This window comes from Tympanuchus pallidicinctus, unplaced genomic scaffold (assembly GCF_026119805.1).
Source record: "Tympanuchus pallidicinctus isolate F22 unplaced genomic scaffold, pur_lepc_1.0 scaffold1, whole genome shotgun sequence".
NCBI lineage: Eukaryota > Metazoa > Chordata > Aves > Galliformes > Phasianidae > Tympanuchus > Tympanuchus pallidicinctus.
This window is the reverse complement of record NW_026294618.1, coordinates 58,093,425-58,111,029: the sequence shown is the minus strand read 5'-3', so window position 1 is coordinate 58,111,029 and position 17,605 is coordinate 58,093,425. Positions and strand designations below refer to the sequence as shown.

The 17,605-nt window shown below is 36.8% G+C and overlaps 1 protein-coding gene across 6 annotated transcripts in view; it reads left to right on the top strand.

Annotated features, from left to right (window-relative positions):
* The window catches only part of TMEM181 (transmembrane protein 181), a 30,681-nt gene extending 14,763 nt beyond the window's left edge, over positions 1–15,918 (top strand). For 5 of the 6 annotated variants that reach the window (XM_052679476.1, XM_052679429.1, XM_052679445.1 and 2 more), the window contains exons 3-17: positions 175–230; positions 1,523–1,613; positions 2,169–2,287; positions 2,849–2,968; positions 4,881–4,961; positions 5,896–5,995; positions 6,853–6,983; positions 7,600–7,691; positions 9,118–9,175; positions 9,786–9,888; positions 9,983–10,034; positions 10,694–10,776; positions 11,361–11,450; positions 13,733–13,799; positions 14,761–15,918. In XM_052679476.1, the coding sequence (XP_052535436.1) occupies positions 175–230; positions 1,523–1,613; positions 2,169–2,287; positions 2,849–2,968; positions 4,881–4,961; positions 5,896–5,995; positions 6,853–6,983; positions 7,600–7,691; positions 9,118–9,175; positions 9,786–9,888; positions 9,983–10,034; positions 10,694–10,776; positions 11,361–11,450; positions 13,733–13,799; positions 14,761–14,839 (1,322 nt within the window). In that variant the 3' untranslated portion in view covers positions 14,840–15,918. The other variant, XM_052679437.1, reaches the window with a different exon arrangement.
* The last annotated feature ends 1,687 nt before the right edge of the window (positions 15,919–17,605 follow it).

Below are 17,605 nucleotides of genomic sequence, written 5' to 3'. Positions count from 1 at the left end.
GGAAGTTTATTAGTGATATTGAGAAGCCTAAGTGACCTACCCTTCAGTTAGAACATCTGCCCGAGGGGGTGCTGGTTACCTGCTTAGCGAGGAGGTATTTTGTACAATGTTTTGAAATCCTGTGTTTACACTGATCCTTCAATATTGTTCTCTTCCTTCTTGTTCATTGTGTAGGTCCTAATGTAATTGAAACTTCTGTAGCGAGAACTGACTTAAATAACAGCATAAAGGTAAGGGTCAATAAATAGTGCTGGATTATCCAAATATTTTTTATTTGCTATCCATAATGTCAGATATACCTTTTCTCCAGTCCCATTATTTTAAGTGGTTCATTTTCTACTAGGAAGCTTCTTGGCCACCTGATGCTTTCCAATTTGAAACAGAACATTCAGTGCTTTTACTACCACTGTGTGACCCAGCACCAATTTTTAGTCTTTTGCAAGTAGGTAAGGTAGAGAGTTTTGTGATGGGCAGTGTTTCTTCACAGTAATTCTTGATAAAGTAACGCTCATGACAGGATTCCCTGGTGAGCTCATGCTTGGAGATTCTTGTGAGGGTCCAAGATGAGAACAGGAAACAGAAAAACAATGTTCTCAGTGACAAATAATGATAACTCTCCTGTGATTTATTTATTTATTTATTTTTCTCCCCCTTTTTCTCAGCTGGGGAGGAAAGTCTGTTTTCCTTCTTAATTGTCCATTTTCCAGTGGCCATGACAGTGCAGTATGACCTCTTATTGTGAACCTTTACTGTCTTGAAGTATTCCATATTAAGCTTTCATGTTCTCATTTTCAGTTTCTCTATTTCTGTCCAGTTCTTTGCTGTCAAACAAATAACTAAAATAATTTTTATGAAGTTGCTAACAAAAAAAAAAAAAATCAAAAAAAAAATTAAGTGTAGTTTTGTTAAATGCCCTGACACTTCTGAAGGGTTGGGGTTTTTTTTTTTTTGGTCAGTAGGTCTCTTACACACATTTAAATTGGTACTGTACTACGGATGGACTTAAAAAATAAAAAATACTTTTCTTAATTGATATTAAAAATGCCTTTCCTGCATTAGATTTTCTCTGTTAATGTTTCCTCCTATGCTTTTGAATGTGGGATTTATAGAAAACCAGTAGAAAGATAGTTGTGATTTACATACTTAGATTTACACTGTTTTAATTCTGTAGCATATGGGCTGGGGTCACAAGTCTGAGTGGACTGATAAAGTGTTATAAATTACTTCTTTTGGGGGGGCCTAAATCTCTCATATTGGAACTCTTTTTATTGCTGCTGCTTTTACGTGCTTCAAGTAGTCAGTGCATTTTAGTGCTGTGCAAAATCCGTGTGCTGCTGTAGCTGCTTCATTGAAACACATATATATGGGGTGCTTGTACTGTCCATGCAATAGTACATATTAAATTTATTCCTGAAAAATATTGTTCCTAATGTACTTTTCATTGTTATGACTGCAAATGTATTGTGAAATATAATGACTGATACTAACCTTGGTGGGGTTTTTGTTGTGTTTTTTTTAACAGCTGAAGCCTTTTAATTTAAGTTCACCGCCACTGTCTACTTATAACCAACAACTGTGGCTGACCTGTGTAGTCGAGTTGGATCAGCATGATGGTGAGAGTCTTACCTAGTGTTTAGGAAACTGCTGTAGCAACCTAATATTGTGTACTATATTTTTGTTGTTGTTGTGTAGCCAATTCTGTTTCTTTGTGGCTGTGCTTGGTGGGTTTTCCCTCTGTCTCTCCATCTCTGCCCCTTGCCCTCAGTAAAGGGATGGGTTGAGCTGATCTTGAGAATTGGATGCAGCAGGTGCATGGGATACGTTGGGAGTTATTGCTATAAAAACTGCAGCGTGTAGGGAGTCTGTGTCTGTATGGGGAGAAATTAGATGTGTAAGTCGTAATGTTACTAACTGTGCAGTCAAGTTTCCCTGTACATACAAGAGAAATACTGTGATCAGGAATTCGTAACATATTAGGATTCAGTACAAGGGCTGTATGACTTCATGACAGAATATATAAATGATGGGGTTTTCTTGCTTATTTGTTTTGAAATTAATATGATTGAACCTTATTCCTGTAAAGCACAACCAAGTACTTCTGGATATCTCTTTTTAAGAAGTTACTTCTGCATCCAGCAATAGCTTAACGTTTTCTCTCTCAATTACAGTATCACTCAAAAAGAACGTTACTATGACAGTCAAAGTGCTTGGAGTGGTGAAGGATGGAAGCACCCCCTACGTTAATAATCAGGTTCACAACCGGACACGGTTGCTCAATTGTGCACAGGTACGTGTCTGCTTGAACAAAACTCTGCTGCAGTACTTTTACATATATTTGTGTGCATGCTCCATTACATTGCTAGTTTGTTTTTTTATGTGGCTTGAATTTACTACCTCAAAAAGACCCCTTTTTTTCTTTTTTTGTTGGAGCTTTCTGCCAGCAAAGTGTGCTGATTAAACAGATAAACAGTAGAGTGAGAAGGAACATTTGAACAGTAAAACAGGTATTGAGCTCTAGAGGAGAGAGGAAATTCTTATACAGCAACTAGAAGAGCATTTGATTGAAAGCAGCTAGCTTGTATGCTTGAAGGGGGGGGGAAATCTTCCCACACAAGAAGTTCCTAGTGAAACCTTTAGTTAAAGTTCTGAGTATAAGGACATCTGAAACAGTTTATCCAGAATGAAATCCTCGAGGAAGAAGTTCTTTTACGAGAAGTTTGCTTGTTGATAAGATGTGTAATAAGCATCATCCGTATCTACGTACTCAGAAACAAGTTATATTACCAGTGAGTTTTGTAGAATAAATTGAAGGTTTTTAAATATTACTCTTCCCTGTATGTGTCCACAGAAATGCAGTGAAATCATTGTTGCTCACCTGGGCTACCTGAACTACACTCAGTACAACATATTTGTTAGTTTTGAAGATCTAAATAAGTTAACGTATGCAATACAGAATATTACTTTCACAGTAAGTATAAAGTTTTATTCTAGCAAAAGAGGTCTCTGGAGCAGTCTGCTTTAGTTGTAATAAAAAGTTACTTTATTTTTGAACATGAAATATAAAGGTGCATTGTAATAAAGCTTTCTGTCTCTGCTGGTTTCAGAGTTGTAGTATTTGTGTTATTAGTGGTCTGGAGCAATATTTATCTTCATAGGGAAAGCATTTTCTTTCAGAACTTCTATTGCTGTTTTCAGGGACGGATAATTTTAGTGTAATTCCTAGAAGGTATTTAATGGTAGACAAGCGAGACTAGAACATACAGTTTTCTGCATTTTCACATAGAAATCTTGCCTTTCTAATCTGCTATTTTTTTTTTTTTTTAGCCTTTACAGGAGGTGTGTGAATTAGCAGGATTTTTTTTTAGACTCTACAAATGTGCTGGCCTGAAATATTTGAGACACAAAGGCAAATGGGAAAAAATTGTTTGACTCTACTTATGAGGAAGAAAAAATTGTTGTGGGTTTTTTTTTTTTTTTCCTGAGTGAAATAAGCAGGCAGTTCCTAGCAAAAAGAGCTGGGCAAGTTTCAGTACTAAAGGTTGTTAATAAAACAGTCAAAAGTGTGTTGAATCACTCCAAAAAGAGGTTTAGAAACATTTGCATTAGGAGAAGATGGAGCTAAACTGAACTTATAATACTAGTTATGTTGTATTCTGCCTGTATGTAACATTATGTGTATCAGAGCAGGCAGAAAAGGAAACTTTACTGTAAAGCAGAAGTGGTTTATATATATTAAATGAGCTTCCTGAATCTTCATATTTGATGTATTCTAATTTATAAAGTGCATCGTTAAAAATAAGTTGTAGGGGAAGAAAAAGAAAAAATCAAAGTGTTGGCTTAGTTGTGGATTTCAAGCAGGGTGAGGCATTGGTGCGTTTATAGTTCTACGGTTTATCGTCTTGCTTTGCAGACTTTCCTTCATGCAAACAACCAAAAACCCAATCCAGAGGCTCTGCTTTCCCGTAGCAAGTGAACATACCAGTGTATTTTGTTAATACAGTGCATTGTGGTGTTTTCAGTTAACATAACAGATTTTTTTGTAGATGAGGATCCTCCACATAAAGTTTTCATTCTACTTTTGCACTTAAACTTCTATCTTGTCTTTTTGTCTTTTTTTTTTTTTTTTTTTTACGGGTAGGTTAAATCCATTGAAAGGTAAAGCTTCTTGTCAGATGGGCAGAGCATATGTGGTGCATACATTTCAGAACTAGCTTCTGAAGAGAAGCAGGCCAGATAGGAGAATTTCTCAACAGTGTTCATGCAAAATGACATGTTATAATGAGTATTTCTGCCCATCTAATAATTAGAGCACTAAGGCAGCTCTTTTCCTTAATCTTAAAAATACTTTTATGTATCTGGTTAGCTCATTTATTCTTCTCTTGAGTCTCACTTCTGAAAAAAGAACAAGCTTTAAGAAAACAAGCTCGTTACAGAAAGCACAGCTGTACCTTATCAACATTTTCATAATCAGTTTATGTATTTGACCTTGGTAATAAACAGAAGTTAGTTGATTATTGAAGTTCAAATTTTGAATGTGAGAGAGATCAAAAAGGATTCTCCTTGCTGATTTCGAAGAAATACTTTGATGTGTGACAGCACAATGAGTGTGTTACAAAGTGGCAGGGTAAAGGAGAAGCAAAGATACTAGTCTGCTTTGGTTATCTTTTCATTGTGTAGTTCCTTTTTCTTCACCTGAAGCAAGCTTTAACGTGAAAGACAGTGTCTGTGAATGTATCTTTGTATTTCCATAGTGACATGGGGGAATTTGGTTATACCTTCACATTTTGAAAAGCTGGAAAACTTTTGAATATCTGCAAAGGATGTTAATTATTGATGTTGTGTGACCTCTCTAAAAACATTTTTCTTGTGTTTTCTTGTAGTGGAAGACGTACAATCCAACATTTTCACAAGTGGAAATCTGGTTCCGATTTGTCTTTGTAGTTCTCACCTTTATGGTCACGGTAAGATTATTGCTTCAGTGTTTTTGGGTAATGCTGCATGGTAGTGCTTTATTTAGTAGAACTTAGCCCCAGGCTGTCCAGTTGAGAAATTGTTGAATGGGTGTTAATAAAGTTTCTAAAATACTCATTTACTTGCTGCTTTTATGTAGTTACAAGTGGCGTTGTGGAACATTAAGAATAAATGGGAGAAACTTGTCTTTTTTTTTTTTTTTTTTTTTTTTTACACTGATTTTTGAATATAGAAGAGATGTTTTCTTCAAACAAAAAATTCTGATTAGACCCTAGAAAAATAAGATGGCTTTTTCAGTGGGCTCAGACATCAGAATAGGATGCCCAGACAGTCTTTGTTCTCTGTCTTTGAAAATGAGTAAAACTCAATTGAATATGACCTTGATCTAACTTTAGAGTCATCGCTGTCTTGAGTGGGAAGGTGGACCAGATGACTTGCACGTGTCCCTGACATCCTACATTACTCTGTGATTTAGATTATCTATCACTTCACAGTTATGCCACTGGAACAGAAATGTCTGGGGGGAAAGTAAAACAGTAGAACAATAAAAAAGCAAATTCTCAAAGTAAGATTTAAAAATACTTAGCTACATTTCTTTCCCATGTATGAGGTCACTCACTGATGAACTGTGAATGTTGTATAGGATCTGGGTATGTATTTTTTTAATAAGTGACTTTAAGTGGAAGTTGTTTGTAGTGTGTGACCAGTAACTAGGCAGCCTTTTTTTTTTTTTTTCTGGCTTCCTTTTCAGTTTGAGAGTAATTTGTGTTGAGGTTAGCTAACAAGGTTATTGCTAAAGGAGGAACAAGACTCCTGTTTCACTGTGTTATCAGTGTCAAAGGCCTTGCAAAGTGGTGTTTGCAATGTGCTGTATGTCGCTATGTAGGCTATTTTTTCCTTCTAAATTTTTTTGTGTGTTTTTAGTGTCTGTTTGCACATTCTCTACGAAAATTCTCCATGAGAGACTGGGGTATTGAACAGAAATGGATGTCTATCCTCCTTCCTCTCCTCCTGCTTTACAACGGTACTGTGGTTTTTTTATAAACTATCTTCTTGTTGTTTTTTTTTGTTTGTTTTTTGTTTTTTTTTAAAGAAAGAAAAAAGAGAGAAAATGCTCAATTTTGGCCTTGAACTTACAAGCAGCTGTCTATAAGGCTTCAGAAAACAAATTTATAAAAAAAGCAACAACCCTTCTAAAACGTCAAATTCAAAGTTATAATCAATAGGTAGGCTTTGTTCTTTTCCCTCACCTCCATTTAAAATTGACTGCAGTAGGAGGCTGCAACCATGCTGACCCTTTCACATGTAAAAGTAGTTTCTGTATTTGTCTGATAAGCCTTGCTTCTGTATTTTTCATATGCTCATGCTGTATTAAAACAGAAGCTGTGTTGTAAAAATAGAAGTCTTGTAAATGACCTCAATTTCTAACACTTTCTAGCAGTATTGAAAGAATGTTTGTCTTTCAGGTATTCTGAGGTTCATCACCTAGGAAAGTGGTTTAGCGGAAGGTCTGTTAAAACACAAAGTCTTTCAGAAATGTTGGCAACTACATATTTGTGTAGTTTTACAGTCAATTGCAGCTGAAGGCGCCATTTTCTTTGCAAATTATTGTAAGCTAGAAGAAACTCCAATTTCACAGAATCACAGAATCACCCGGGTTGGAAGGGACCTCAAGGATCATGTAGTTCCAACCCCCCTGCCTAGCAGGGCCACCAAACGTACACATTCAATTTCAATACAATTCACAATACAATTCACATACAATTTCATTTAGTGATGTAATTTTAAAAAATCTTTTTCTTCTCAAGATGAATTCAACTTATTTTTAGTAAAAGACTGTTCTTTTTCCCCCTCCGCTTAACTTCTTTTCTTTTGTTACAGACCCATTTTTCCCCCTTTCTTTTCTGGTGAACAGTTGGTTTCCTGGAATGCTGGATGACCTATTCCAATCACTGTTTCTGTGTGCGCTGTTATTGTTCTGGCTTTGTGTCTACCATGGTATAAGAGTACAGGTAGGGGTGCAACCATATCTAGCATGCTTACTGAAAAGACAGTACTTGTTTATTCAGTTATCTCAAAAGGTGACAAATTAAAAACTTAATTAAAAACTAAGTGGCATTTTAATCTTGAAGTACAATGTAAGAAACAGAATTAAAATGTTCTGTGGTGAAGTAGAATGCATTGAGATCGCCACACCTAAATAAGATAAATGGAGACGGTCTGCTCAAAGCTTTGGAATGATGGTACTGTTGTTCTTGCTTGAAGGGTTTTGTTGTTGTTTGTGATGGTGGTTCATTTTTAAAACCACTTTATAATATTGCATAAAGGAAATGTGAATTCTGGGGCAGATTCCTATCATTTCAGTATCAGTGAAATATGTGGGACCTGAAAAGCAGGATGCCCCAAATCTCTTCTGTATCTTAACTTTAATGCAAATGATACAATTTTGTATCTTTTTTTTTTTGTTTGTATTCTGCAATCAGCTGTAGAAGTTAAAAATACTGAAGGTGGTTTTTCTTAATCTAATTCATCAAATGAAACAAAGGAAAGGCTATTTTATTCTGCCACGATGGATTCAAATCTCAAATGTGGGTTCTCTCCTTGACCATGCTATTGTTTTATCAACAGGGAGAAAGGAAGTGCTTAACCTTCTATCTGCCCAAATTCCTTATTGTTGGACTATTGTGGCTTGCCTCTGTTACGTTAGGAGTATGGCAAACGTGAGTAACTTAAGATGTAATGCACAAGTTATGAACTGAAATTGCTTTGGAGTGGGAAGTTTGTTTATAATTCTGTCTTCTTCCTCTTTGTGCCATAGAGATGGAGTTGAAATTACATTTTGTTTTGCAAAATGTGACTGATTTGAGAACAAAATTCTTCGTGGACAATTTAGTAGTACATAATCTTATAAATTAGAGTAAGAACTAGAAGTCAGTATGTCAGTATGTTAGGGCTCCCTCCAACGCGCTCTTCCTATTAGCTTTTTCAGTATTTGAAGCATCAGTTGCTCTGTTACCACAGTTTAACAAAGCTCTTCAACCTGCCCAATTGGTATTAACAGATCTTAGCCAAGCCATGCTTCTCAAGACTGAGTTGATGAGTTCAGTGTTTTTCCTCTTTCTCACTGTTTCAGTCACTTACGTGAAGGTGTCAGTATTCCACGCAGAAAACTTTGTCAGTTTTGACACGTTTTTAAATCTCTTAAGCATTTTACTCTCAATTGCTTGTCTGTCACTTTATTTCTCAGTATATATTTCTTGCCATTGCACATTTTTGAAAGTGGTGCAATTGAAGGGAATGTTGGTTTTAATGTTTTATCAGCAGAATTTGTATGAAGTAAAGGTTTAAACAGCTGTTATTTGGGTATCGTTCTTATCACCAAAGATGAGATTGAAACAGTAAATCATGAAGGCCTGTAGGAGTTTACAGAATTACACATTTCCTATAAAGATAAAAATAGAATAAAAGAATCATCCAGGTTGGAAAAGACTCTAAGATCATGAAGTCCAACTGTCAACCCAAACTACACTGTCCCACTACCAAACCCTACATATCTCAATACTTCTAGAAATGGGGACTCCACCATTCCCTGGCCAGCCAATTGTAGTGTTTTTGTACCTTCTCCTCGAATAAATTCTTCCTGATGTCTGATTAAACCTCTACTGGTGCATCTTGAAGCTGTTGCCTCACCTCCTATCATTTGTCACCTGAGAAAAGATCCCAACACCCTCCCTGCTGCAATCTCTTTTCAGGCTGTTGTAGAGAGCGGTGAGGTCCCCCTCAGCCTCCTGCAGACTAAACAATCCAAATTCTCTCAGCTACTCCTCATAAGTCTCGTTTCCTAGTCCCTTCGCCTGCTCAGTAGATCTTCTCTGCGCACAAGGAGGGAGTCTGGACATGATGGCTACCAAAATCATCCATATTCCTTGAAAAATGGGATTTAGAAAGGAAAAGGATGTCATGTAAATTGTCTTTGAAATCACTGGCATTGCACTGATTTCTACAGCCAGGATCTTTAGTTCTAATCTTTGTGTAGTAACTTTAAACACTTTCTTTGTTAGTAGATTTCCTGGTCTGTGTATTGTTTTTGACCTTGTATTTTGTAGTGTTATATTGTACCAATTTTTCATTTTGAATTTTTTCTAGTGTTAATGAAGTACATGATCCTACATATCAATACAGAGTTGACACAGGTAATTTCCAGGTAAGTCAGAAATATTTCTTTGATCTTCAGTTGTCAAATGTAGTTAGGCAATGCAATGAAGGGCATTTGCTCTCAGATTTCCATTGAGATTTAACAGTTTAGAAAATTGTTGACCTGGTGATCTTACTTGGACTGCTAGGGTACTTTGCATTTTGCTTCAGATCACATGTAGGCTATATTGAACTCCAACCCAATGAGAACAGTCTTGCTATAATCTTGGGTATCTGGAGACTGGACACTACATGTTTTGTCAGGGACTCATGACTGTGGGAACCAAAAGATGATTATTTTTTTTTAAGCTTCTTAAGTCAGTTTTGTATATCTTGACTCTTCCCAAGGTCCTCTGTACTAGAAAATTTAAAACTTCCTTACTGGAGAGGAAGATATAATTTATATGGTTTCCTGTATAATTCTCAGGAAATATGTTTGTTTAAAAAAAAAAAAGTGTACCTTGACATATGCCATCCTCATTTTGTACTTCCTTTCATACTTTCCCTGAATAAATGCACCATTCTGTACTGTGTTTTGGAAATCAACAGTTTCTGTTGCAGGGTACAACTGAAGAAAGCAGGAATAGACCAAACTTTCTTAAATAATATTCTTTATATAGGGAATGAAAATCTTCTTCCTTGTGGTGGCAACCACATATATTCTCTACCTTCTGTTCCTGATAGTGAGAGCATGTTCAGAACTCCGTAACATGCCTTATGTTGGTAAGTATTCCTTTTGGTTCTTCTCTAAGCAGGCTGTCTTCTCCTAGATGTAGGTGTAAATTCTCTAATAATAATTTTTCTCAATCTTTATCAGATCTCAGGTTAAAATTCTTGACTGCATTAACCTTCGTAGTGCTCGTCATTAGGTAAGGCTTTTCCAAGAACATTTCTCAGTACTTGAACTTTTATATATTTAAAGTCTTGAAAGAAAAAGTTATTTTTTTTATAATATACTCAGTGAAACTGAGAGGTGGTTTGTTTTTTTTTAATATATATATTTTGCTTGGTAATCAATTCATAATTTTTGGAGCCTTTTCTTAAGGTTTTTATAGACAGTTTTGTATTTCCATTACTGCCACAATACACTGGAAGACTTAGCAGGAGATATATTTTGTATTGCTGAGTAGCTTGCAGTGCACTGTTGATCTCTTTTGGAGTTTTGTAAGCTGTGTTCTGTAAAGCAGAGGTTTAGAATTACTTTTACTTTATTGTTTATATCTGTCCCCCACTCCAAGCAATTATTTTAAATTGCTGCTGGCTTGTGGATTGTCTTTAGTGGGTGAAATATGACAAAAGTAGACCATTGTTTTTTGTTTTTTTTTTTTCCTTTATTAGATTGACTGCTGAATTTAAATCATAAAATAATAATTATTAATTTAGAAATATGAAAACAAAGTGTGTCTTCAAATAAACAGCATTTTTACGTAATTACTTTTTTAGTATACTACTCTATCAAACTTGCACTTAAATTTTGCATTTTAAAGGCTCATTATACCTATATGCCATTACTTTTTTTTCCCCACAGCATTGTTATACTCTATTTACGCTTTGGAGCACAAGTTCTACAAGACAACTTCGTTGCTGAGCTGTCAACTCATTATCAGAATTATATCCTTGTGTTGTGATGCTGCTCAACTGGGAATATTAATCTGGTTTTCCTTAGGAAGTACTTAAAGATGATTTACCTAAGGACTCAGTATTTTGACTTTTAGGTGGACTTTTGAAACCCTGATCAAAATCGATAAAGCATCATGTCACTATTTTCTAGTAGCTGTTTGTAAAGATTATGAGCTGAGACAGTTTCAGTCTAATTTGTTTATATCAAGTAAACCACAGCTGCATTTGCTACTCTTCAAAAGGAATGAAAGCCCAGGTTTTGTTTTAGTGGTGAAATAAGAAATATTCTATTTTAGTATGTGCTTCACTACTGAAGAGAAGAACTTTTCTCAGCAAATATTACACTTTAAAATTGAAGATTTGTCTTCAGTTAGAACTTTACTTAGAAACAGCTTGAGTATACTAGTTGTCAGTTAATCTAAAAAAACAAAAGCCAATTGTTCATCCATTCATGCTCTCAAACTTTATTGTGACAAAAATTCTTTCTGTTGGAGCAGCTTACATATGTTTTGAATCTCATTTCCAAAGTTTACGTGAGGGGAGCTATATTGAGAAAAATCCTTGACGCTTTCTACCAGCAGAATTCTTATCATTTTATGGTTTATTGAACTTCTATCTCTACACATTAGCCTTCGTCTATTCCCCCTCAAAGAATGCGCTGTATGGTAAGTGTAAGCAATTTGTGGCATCGTAGAATGGCCAGGGTTGAAAAGGACCACAATGATCATAGAGTTTCAACCCTCTGCTATGTGCAGGTCACCAACCACCAGACCAGGCTGCCCAGAGCCACATCCAGCCTGGCCTTGAATGCCTCCAGGGATGGGGCATCCACAACCTCCTTGGGCAACCTGTTCCAGTGCGTTACCACCCTCTGGGTGAACAACTTCCTCCTAATATCTAACTTAAACCTCCCCTGTCTCAGTTTAAAACCATTCCCCCTTGTCCTATCACTATCCATCCTTGTAAACAGCCTTTCCTCCTCCTGTTTATACTCTCCCTTCAAATATTGGAAGGCCACAGTGTGGTCTCCCTTGAGCCTTCTCTTCTCCAAGCTAAACAAGCCCAGTTCCCTCAACCTTTCCTCATAGGAGAGGTGCTCCAGCCCTCTGATCATCTTAGTGGCCCTCCTCGGGACCCACTCCAAGAGCTCCACATCCTTCCTGTACTGGGGGCCCCAGGCCTGGATGCAGTACTGCAGATGGGGCCTTGCAAGAGCTGAGTAGAGGGGACAGTCACCTTCCTCTCCCTGCTGGCCACCCTTTTTTAACGCAGTCCAGAACACAGTTGGCCTTCCAGGCTGCAAGCTCACTCTGTTGATACATGTCCAGCTTCTTGTCCATCAGGACCCCTAAATCCTTCTCCACAGGGCTGCTCTCAAGGAGATCTTCCCCCAGTTTTATGAATACCTGGGATTGCCCTGACCCAAATGCAGCACTGTGCACTTGGCCTTATTAAACCTCCGTCGTCTGGCAAACTTACATGACAAGAGTTGGCATATTAGAACATACTGTGTAATGTCCTTACGTATTTTCTTGTCTCATTAATTTCTATTTGCTTTGCACTAACAGAAGCTGTGCTGTTCCTGAGTAATTTAGTATTGGAAATATGAGGGAATACTAAAATAGTTACAACTAATAGAGTTGACTTGAATTCTTACACCTTTTTTCTGATTGAGCTTATAGTCAATGTGTTTGCAAATACTGCTCTAACTTTTGAGCTGACTCACAGGCAGCGCTTAAAGAGCAAGAGTACTTTACTCATACTTTATTATAATGATAAAGTTAATATATTTACATGCTGGCAAACTTGACTGAAATATGGAAAACAGGCTGATGGAAATGTAGGAATTAAGCTGCTCTCTAACTTGGGGGGGATCTTGGGGAATCTGGAGGGGCTTGCTGTGCGGAGAGGAGTTCACAGAGCCCGTTTAAAGGGGAGGCGAAGGATTAAATCTGTGGCACTTTTTTTGCTTTCCTAAGTATAGGATATGATCTGACTCTCATAGTGATTATAAAGCATTACTCCTATCTAACAGATAAAGATTCTGTAAAGCATGCTTATGTAGAGTGCATTCTCTGCTTTAAGCATTGAGTTTAAAATATACTGGGAGTTGTGGGGTAGGAAGGCACGAGATTCTGAAGCTGGCACTTTCTCTAAACTTTTTAGATTTGAGATTAATTGTACTGTTGCAGGAAGATGCTGTTTTTTGTTATGAAAGACAAGACAAATGGTGGAGGTGAGGATAAAAGGTTGCAAGAAGTATTAACCTACAGAAGTTACGTAGTAAAAACCTGCTAGAAAAGAAGATGCTTTTGGCAAATTGATGGATTGGACTGTATTGCATGTAATTTAAAACAGCAGCTATCAGCAACAGGTAGTACAGAAATCGATGGTTTTAAAACAGGAAAGAGAGATTTGTCATAAATAGCCAATAGAAAGTATGTACCTTCCTTTTGTCTCACAATGAAGTTGCGAGTCCTTCCTTCATCTATTACAAGGGTGGGAAAGAGCCAGCTAGTTGTTAATTTACAACTTTGGTCTGCTACATTCAAAACTTGGAACAAACAAGGTGTTGAAGCCTATGCTTTTGAAAAAAGTATGAACATTTGAATAATCACAATGATAATGTATGACTTAACTATTTGTAAATAAAAACAGTATGGCATGAAACTGAAAAAGGCAGGAAGTCTGCTTATACAACCTGGGACATGTATATCTGAAAATACGAAGAGAACATTATGTCGTTTCTTAAAATTATGAGAACACCATGATGATGTGGGCTGAAGGGTGGAGAATTTAAAGGAAAGAGTTCTTGGCTATAGTTTTGTCAAGTTGTTGTCATGATTGCCTTGTAAGTTTTGGGTCTGTTGCTTCAGTGTTGGAGTAAAAGTGCAGCTGTGTTTCTAAATTTAATGTGCTAAATTAACCCTTGTTTGTATTTTTCCAGAATCACAGTTGAAGGACAATCCTGCTTTTTCTATGCTGAATGACTCAGATGATGATGTGATTTATGGGTAAGACTATAAAATAAGTATGGGGTCTTTTTGGCATGTTGTTTTTTGTAATATTCTTTTCCATCTTAATTAAATAACTGTAACTGAAGACTTCATAGATTGTTAGTGAAAGTAGACTGCCTGTGTAACAGAAGTAGCTTATTCGGAAACAAATACAGTGAGAATGGGTGTTATTTTGATTATTTTGGTTTTCTTTTTGGTTTCTCAAAGGAATTGCGAAGGCTGTGACACAAATGGGTAAGTTAGTATTTAGGATAGAACAGGACATGGAATGAAGGCAGAAAGGTACGTGAATGGAAAGGAATTCCTTCCAAATTGGGAAAGATTGGAGGAATCAAGTTTAGTCAGCTAGGGGGTGACTCATACAGAAATGCTACAGAGAGGGATAATTGTCCATGTGAAGTGTCCGTCACTTATCAAAATAGCAATAAACAAATGTAGCAAAAACTTCCAGGACTTGTGTGAGTTTATGTAACATTAAAACTAGAGTAGCAGATGAAAACTTAACTGGGTCAGGCTTTCCTGTGCTAGATGCTGAACAAACTGGTTATCTGCCCTTGTTGTTTTCACCTTTTAAGCAGAGGCGCCGAAGGGCTGACCAGTGGGAATGGTTTAATACTGCAGTAACCTGAACAAGCCTGTGCTAGAGTAGCTGCGTGCTGAAGTGGCTTGTCTTCATTTAGTTGGATGAATAGTGGACCAGCGGTAGTGCCAGCTTGCTCGCATGCTAATCCTTGTCAGTAGTGGTTTGTAGCTACTGCAGTAATCTTTATTGTATATCAGCCTCTGGAGAGAAGTCGTACATATTTTTTATAACCCCAGAAGGAAGCGAAAGAAATACAAAAATACAAACTTTTTACTCAAGTAACAATTTGATGCCTCGTTGTATTTTAGAACTTTCCTATTTTAGACTTACTGATTATTACGTTCAGAAGTTCTCAAAAAAATGCCTGTTTCACAGGAGTGACTATGAAGAAATGCCACTTCAGAATGGCCAAGCTATTAGAGCCAAGTTTAAAGAAGAATCAGACAGTGACTGATGGAGTGATTTTGATATAGACAGACTTGTTCAGATGAAATTAAAGCAGTTTTGAAGTTTTCCTAGATGGACCACTTCCTTGGCTTACAGTCTGCTGTCATCTGAATATGGAATTCCAGGAAGGACATTCTGCTTCTGTTTCTGTTTACAAAGGTAAAGCTGAAAAGAATGCTTGAAAAGGTTGTGGTGGGAACTCAAGGAAACCAAAATTTATATGCGTCTTACAAAATGCCTGATGGCAGGATGTCTCTGGACTAATATTTAAGTCTGTGTCCATTTTGAGGTGTCACAGGTTACGTACGGATCTTAAAATTGCTTCTTTGCTGCTTGGTGGCTTGTTGTTGTTTCCCCTCCCCTTAGGATTATGTAGAGCACAGCATCTTAAACCTCTTGCATTTTTTTCTAGCTCCTTTTCTGTTGTTCACTGCTGTATGAAGTGCCTCTTTTCCCTTTCATTTTTCTACCTTAGTCATTTAGACTGGAGGCAGGGATCGATGTGCTTTAAGGTTCTTTCTCCTGCCTCTGTTTTGTTTTTTTTTAATATTATTTCTTGGAAATGCAGAAAATCAAAAGCTTCCCATTCCTCCTTCTAAAAGGTCTTCAAACCATTGTTTTAACTCCATTTAAATGGGATTTACCAGATATGTTACAAGCGCGGGATATGTGCAAATAGGTTCTAGTGAGCAAAAATGGGCTGTGGTCCAAAGTTATTTGTATGATACAGGTTTCATAACATGCTTTACCACCCCAGCAAAACTGTTTGTTTTGTTATTGTTGTTGTTTTCAATAGCCCTTTAAATAGAAAATATTTAGGCAGAAGTAAACCTCCGAAGGAAGTCAGAACTTTTGTGTGTGTGTGTTCTGGAGGAGATTGTTACGCTTAAAAGAATACAGTATAAAGTTCCACTTCATATTTCCAAACATTTCATTGTAGATGCTTTTTCTACATCAGACTTTTTCATGAAGTTGTATTTATTGGCAGTTTTTATGCTTTCTGGGAATAATTACAGGTGCTTATGCCTTGAAGTTGCTTAACAGCTTTTGAGCACGTTCTGTGCATAGCTCAACTTCTCTGTCATACCACATACATTTTATGATTCTTTATTCCAGTATGTGCTGGAACAGTTATATAGGAATGCAGTATTCCTCATACAATGATGCTGCTTCTCTTTTTAAAAGCTGTTTTTCTTCCGCACTACTGCTCAGCTCTATATTTATCTGGATGCTGTTTGTTTCCAACTACTTCTGAATTTTCAAAGACTTGACCAGTCTCTTCTTTTTTTAAGAAATAGATTCATAACTGTAATGTACTTTTGTAACATTTCTCTGCCCTGCTGCTGTGGAAAAGATATATTAGGCAGAAAATGGTGCTGGCTTACACTAGTAAATCATGCTTACGACAGACCCAGTCTAAGCAGAGCAGTGCAATGAAGTTGTACTAAACGTACTGAATCACATTGGGGGGGCATAGATTTATTCTGCATTTCTACAGCTGGTTTAGGTTATTGCAGCACAATAACCTCCCTGTAGCTGTTCAAGAGCATTAAGGGGAGACTGGGAGACTTCACAAAGTAACAGTTTACTTACAGATGATCAAAGGAACTGCTTCAGGTGGTTGCAAATAAAAAATAGCGCAGATTTAAATCTGCGCTCTGCTAGAGACACTCTGTTAGCGTGGTAAGACTTTGTGTGTCTGTATAATATGTAATTTTTGAGGATATTTGGAATTTACAGAGTTGTGTACCGTTACTGTTTGTTAGAAGCCAAAGCACTATTGTGTGGCTAAAGCAAGGAAACATGTGAGAGGGGGGCTGGGAAGAAGGCGGGGGAGAGAGAGAGACAGATTTTAATTTTCTTGTTAATTGGTGTCCATTTAGAAGAACATACAGGGAAACATTACAGAGTTTTTTGGGGTTTTTGGGGGGTTTTTTGTTAGTGAACTCCAGGAAGCCATATTTTCAGCATTTTCTTTTAGAATTTTTTAACAAGTATAGGGGGTGAGGTTTTTAACCTAAAAGAGATGAGCCCAATCTTATTTTTATTACCCTCTATGTGATTTTCTTGGGGCTTACAGTTGTTTGAATTTGCACAGTTAGACTCCAAAGCCAACTGGACATTTGTTGTGTACTCCAGGTCCCTTCCACTTGCACTGGAGTGAGTACAGGAATTAGGTTTTCAAAAATTCAGATCCTTGCCTATTCAAATCTCTTTGACTGTCATATTGTTTATTTCTGTTGTTCCAAATTGACAAAATACTTGATTTGACAAATGTGCAAAGTGTACTGTTTCTTATCACAGTCTGAGCTGGTTGTTATAGTCAAACCTGAAGTAGAGTGTCATGCTTTAGATTTCTTTGCCTAAAAATATTTTAAATCTAATTTGGAAAATGTGGTATTCTTTCAAAGCTGTTCTCAGCCTGTTTCACTTGCCACTGTATACCTTAACTTTCCCACATGACTACATTTGAAATGAAAATAGGAAAGCTGAGATAGCAAAATAGGTGCTTCAAGTTAAGTGTCCCACTACAGAAGTAATTTAATTTCTTTAGAGATTGTCTTAAGCAGTGTTTGCCATATAAAATAGTTCAGTATTTCAGAAGTGCTAGAGTGTAATAGTAAGCTTGACTGGAGAACTGTCATAGCAAATACTGTTCATAAGTGAAAAAGTGAAGCAGATCTGCTAGCAAGATATCTCAGCTTCACTCTCCTTATCGGAGATAGTATTTGAGGAATATTACAATCTGGATTGCAAACAGCTTGGGAGTAGG